The 5,303-nt window shown below is 46.4% G+C and overlaps 1 protein-coding gene across 1 annotated transcript; it reads right to left on the minus strand.

Moving 5' to 3' along the window:
- Positions 1–3,688: 3,688 nt before the first annotated feature.
- Positions 3,689–4,402, minus strand: LOC123753636 (uncharacterized; the record flags this gene model as incomplete). The annotated part of the gene is made up of 1 exon (XM_045735609.2): positions 3,689–4,402. A coding segment is annotated over one exon (714 nt), but the record flags the coding sequence as incomplete, so codon positions are not given.
- Between the last annotated feature and the right edge of the window lie 901 nt (positions 4,403–5,303).

A 5,303-nucleotide genomic window follows, 5' to 3' on the forward strand; every position in this document is an offset into this window, starting at 1 on the left:
CTCTCTCTCTCTCTCTCTCTCTCTCTCTCTCTCTCTCTCTCTCTCTCTCTCTCTCTCTCTCTCTCTCTCTCTCTCTCTCTCTCTCTCTCTCTCTCTCTCTCTCTCTCTCTCTCTCTCTCTCTCTCTCTCTCTCTCTCTCTCTCTCTCTCTCTCTCTCTCTCTCTCTCTCTCTCTCTCTCTCTCTCTCTGTCTCTCTCTCTCTCTCTCTGTCTCTCTCTCTCTGTCTCTCTCTCTCTCTCTCTCTCTCTCTCTCTCTCTCTCTCTCTCTCTCTCTCTCTCTCTCTCTCTCTCTCTCTCTCTCTCTCTCTCTCTCTCTCTCTCTCTCTCTCTCTCTCTCTCTCTCTCTCTCTCTCTCTCTCTCTCTCTGTCTCTCTCTCTCTCTCTCTCTCTCTCTCTCTCTCTCTCTCTCTCTCTCTCTCTCTCTCTCTCTCTCTCTCTCTCTCTCTCTCTCTCTCTCTCTCTCTCTCTCTCTCTCTCTCTCTCTCTCTCTCTCTCTCTCTCTCTCTCTCTCTCTCTCTCTCTCTCTCTCTCTCTCTCTCTCTCTCTCTCTCTCTCTCTCTCTCTCTCTCTCTCTCTCTCTCTCTCTCTCTCTCTCTCTCTCTCTCTCTCTCTCTCTCTCTCTCTCTCTTTTTTTTTTTTTTTTTTTTTTTTATACTAAGACTAGGATTCATAAGGGATGCCTAATTACATACCTAGTGAAACTGCAAGCAAGAGCTGTTATCCTACCTCAGCTCATCTGAAGCCTACACCTAGAAACTCATTTATTACATAAGAGTATACTTTGAAACTAACACAATGGGAACTATCATATATTTACTTATGTAAGCTAAGTTGAAACCTACTCCTAGATGCCCATTTATTTCATGAGCCTGGTATTTTTTGCTTTAGAAGGAATAGCCTTTATTCATTAAAAAACATTAAGTAACAATCATATAAGGAACAGGATGATCTTGTAGCCAGCTGTGTGCCAGAGTCTTCATGTGAACAGTTGACCTGATCTCCCGTGTATCAATCTGTTGAGCGAACAAGTTCCAGATGCGAGTAAGTCTCGGAAGGAATGAACGCTGATGGAGTGATGTTCTTGAGAATGGCACTTCCAGCATGAGACTGTTGAAGGTTGAGAGCCTAGTGTTACGAGTGGGAACTACTGGTACTCCACGGAGTTGGGCCAAGTGCGGAACTTTGAGGATGTTGGCCTTGTACATAACAGTAAGACCAACAACGTCCCGACGGTGTTGCAGGCTCTGATGTTCAGACCGTTCCCACCAGACTTGGTCAAGACTAGATATAAGCCTTCTAGCCCGTCTCTCCACTTTGTCCAACAGTCTGACGAAAGATGGGGGGCAGGCAATCCAGGAAAGGGGTGCATACTCAAGATGGGAGCGAACTTGAGCTTCATATAAGGTTTTGCATCCCTTGCTGTCAAGAAGATATGAGATGCGCCGTAGTGCTGTAAGTTTCCTGGCTGCCTTTTTAACTAGGTTTATCACATGGCTCTTCATTGTCATTGAAGAGTCGAACTTCATTCCCAAGATGTCAAATTCTTCTGTGAACTCCAGGGATTTGCCACCCATTTGCAGTTCTGTCCGATTCGCCATGTGCAGTCTAGTTATCATCATCGCTTGAGTCTTCTCAGCCGCAAATGTGACCTGCCATCTCCTACCCCAGATAGAAATTGCTGAAAGTTTGTGATTAATGATTCTTGCAGCAGTTAGCATTTCCTCCTTTCTGTATGTAAAGGTTAGAGTACAGTCATCAGCATAGGCTTGAGCTTCAGGAATGAGATGAAGAAGATCGTTGAAATAAACATTCCACAGCAGAGGGCCAAGCACACTACCCTGTGGAACGCTGGCACCAATTGAGTGGCTCTCTCTCTCTCTCTCTCTCTCTCTCTCTCTCTCTCTCTCTCTCTCTCTCTCTCTCTCTCTCTCTCTCTCTCTCTCTGTCTCTCTCTCTCTCTCTTTCTCTCTCTCTCTCTCTCTCCCCCTTTCTCCCTCCCTCGCACCCTCATATTTTCCTACTCCCTACCCTCCCTATTCAACTCTCTTCCTCTCTCTATCTCCCATTCTCAATCGCTCTCTCTTTCACGTAATGCTTTCGTCTTTCCCCTTGTCCCCCTTCCACCTCTCCCTTGCCCCTTCCACCCCTCCCTTTCCCAAGGATCCCAAGAATCAAGGGCGTCAATATGATGGCACGACTCTTTGGCACAATTTATATCCTGGGTAAGTACTCCAAGGAGCTGCGTCTACAGCCAAAGGGAGGGGGTTGTGGGGTGGGGGGAAGGCGTTGGCTGGTCTGGGAGCATGCAGCTGAAGTCTTCTCCTCTTAAGGAGGAGGAGGAGGAAGAGAGGTAAGGGAAAAGCGAATGTTTCCTAAATATATGTGACTTGAGATGTCTGTTTATATCAAGTGCTGTTGGTCTTCAGTCTTAATACGAGCTATGCTCCGCCTTGCTGTATTGTGTGTATGTATGCTCCGCCTTGCTGTATTGTGTGTATGTATGCTCCGCCTTGCTGTAGTGTGTATGTATGCTCCGCCTTGCTGTATTGTGTGTATGTATGCTCCGCCTTGCTGTATTGTGTGTATGTATGCTCCGCCTTGCTGTATTGTGTGTATGTATGCTCCGCCTTGCTGTAGTGTGTATGTATGCTCCGCCTTGCTGTATTGTGTGTATGTATGCTCCGCCTTGCTGTATTGTGTGTATGTATGCTCCGCCTTGCTGTAGTGTGTATGTATGCTCCACCTTGCTGTATTGTGTGTATGTGTGCTCCGCCTTGCTGTAGTGTGTATGTATGCTCCGCCTTGCTGTATTGTGTGTATGTATGCTCCGCCTTGCTGTATTGTGTGTATGTATGCTCCGCCTTGCTGTATTGTGTGTATGTATGCTCCGCCTTGCTGTATTGTGTGTATGTATGCTCCGCCTTGCTGTATTGTGTGTATGTATGCTCCGCCTTGCTGTAGTGTGTATGTATGCTCCGCCTTGCTGTATTGTGTGTATGTATGCTCCGCCTTGCTGTATTGTGTGTATGTATGCTCCGCCTTGCTGTATTGTGTGTATGTATGCTCCGCCTTGCTGTAGTGTGTATGTATGCTCCGCCTTGCTGTATTGTGTGTATGTGTGCTCCGCCTTGCTGTAGTGTGTATGTATGCTCCGCCTTGCTGTAGTGTGTATGTATGCTCCGCCTTGCTGTAGTGTGTATGCATGCTCCGCCTTGCTGTAGTGTGTATGTATGCTCCGCCTTGCTGTAGTGTGTATGTATGCTCCGCCTTGCTGTAGTGTGTATGCATGCTCCGCCTTGCTGTAGTGTGAATGTATGCTCCGCCTTGCTGTAGTGTGTATGCATGCTCCGCCTTGCTGTAGTGTGAATGTATGCTCCGCCTTGCTGTAGTGTGTATGTATGCTCCGCCTACTGTATTGTGTGTGCGTATGCTCCGCTTGTTGCAGTGCATGTTGAACAGTCATTCGGTGAACATTGAACAGTCGTCCAGTGGGGGGATTTAACTGCGTCACATAATTGGTCAAAAATTTTCAGTGACAGGTTAATTGTGATTATTTATTCACCATCAACATTGAGGTGCGTGCAATGGTACCGGGTGCAAAGGTGCGTTTATTGTCTCATTATCACCTGTGCAAGGTGGGGGTCCGGTCGGTAATTATTGGTAAAATACCAGGTTTAAAAATATGTATTTAATGATATTTGCTTTTCAGGCCATTGGTAAGAGGTGTATCATGTACCCGCGTTGTACCGTACTTGGTGTACCTTGTTGTACCGTACTTGGTGTACCTTGTAGCGTACTTGGTGTACCTTGTTGTACCGTACTTGGTGTACCTTGTAGCGTACTTGGTGTACCTTGTTGTACCGTACTTGGTGTACCTTGTAGCGTACTTGGTGTACCTTGTAGCGTACTTGGTGTACCTTGTAGCGTACTTGGTGTACCTTGTAGCGTACTTGGTGTACCTTGTAGCGTACTTGGTGTACCTTGTACCGTACTTGGCGTACCTTGTACCGTACTTGGCGTACCTTGTACCGTACTTGGTGTACCTTGTAGCGTACTTGGTGTACCTTGTAGCGTACTTGGCGTACCTTGTACCGTACTTGGCGTACCTTGTACCGTACATGGCGTACCTTGTAGCGTACTTGACGTACCTTGTAGCGTACTTGGCGTACCTTGTACCGTACTTGGCGTACCTTGTACCGTACTTGGCGTACCTTGTACCGTATTTGGCGTACCTTGTACCGTAATTGGCGTACCTTATACCGTACTTGGCGTACCTTGTACCGTACTTGGCGTACCTTGTACCGTGCTTGGCGTACCTTGTACCGTACTTGGCGTACCTTGTACCGTACTTGGCGTACGTTGTACCGTACTTGGTGTACCTTGTTGTACCGTACCTGTGTACCTTGTTGTACCGTACCTGTGTATCATTGTACTACTCCTAATGTATCCAGCTGTACCGTAGTTTGGCCCTTTACTGTACCGCAGTAACAATCACGAACGAGGAAACGAATGGGTGCTTTGCTTTGATGTCCATAGGGAATGGAAAGGATGGGGGAGGTAGAGGGATGGGGAGATGAAATTCAGGAAGAGGATGCGGGTGTAGAGAGAGAGGAGGTTTGAAAGTTCGGTGGCCTGTCCACCATGGGTTGACATTTTTGTATGTGTTGTTTGTTTGCGTATGTGTTATGTTGGGTTGTCAGTACATTGGCTGGGGGGGCTAGTGTTTGTGACCTTGTTGGTGTCCTAAAGCACTAGAGCCGATGGAGTTGGCTGAAGGAGGCTAATCTTAGAAACATCAGGGTAGTTACACTTCTGACGCCACGACAAATGGTTTTTTGGTTTTATATTTTTTTTTTTGGTAGGTGTTTTATTTATTATAATATTTTTTTTTTTTTTATTATTATTATTTTTTTTTTTTTTTTATTTATTTATTTATTTTTTTTTTTATTTTTTTTTTCTTTCTTTCTTTATTCTTCATTTGGTGTAGATTGGGTCCGGGATGGGCCACTCATCTGGATCGTCTGGCAGACCGCTTAGTATCTGAGGGCTTGGGAAGGCCTCATCATGGATATGTCTGATCACTTTTTGTTGGAGAGTGATTCTTCTGGTTCTGTGTGGTGGTTCGTGGATCTTGTAGTCGCTGGTGGTGTTTTCTGCTACGAAGGGATCTTCTGGGTCTGGGACATACATGTTCTTCATACGACGAATGGGTGCCTCTCCTTGTTCCGGTCTGTCCTTATCGTTAGGAGTGGTCGGGACAGCGACAGCCTCGCTCCATGCAGGGCCGGAGTTCGATTCCCGAT

The sequence above is a fragment of the Procambarus clarkii genome, unplaced genomic scaffold (assembly GCF_040958095.1).
Source record: "Procambarus clarkii isolate CNS0578487 unplaced genomic scaffold, FALCON_Pclarkii_2.0 HiC_scaffold_1685, whole genome shotgun sequence".
In the NCBI taxonomy this organism is placed as follows: Eukaryota; Metazoa; Arthropoda; class Malacostraca; order Decapoda; family Cambaridae; genus Procambarus; species Procambarus clarkii.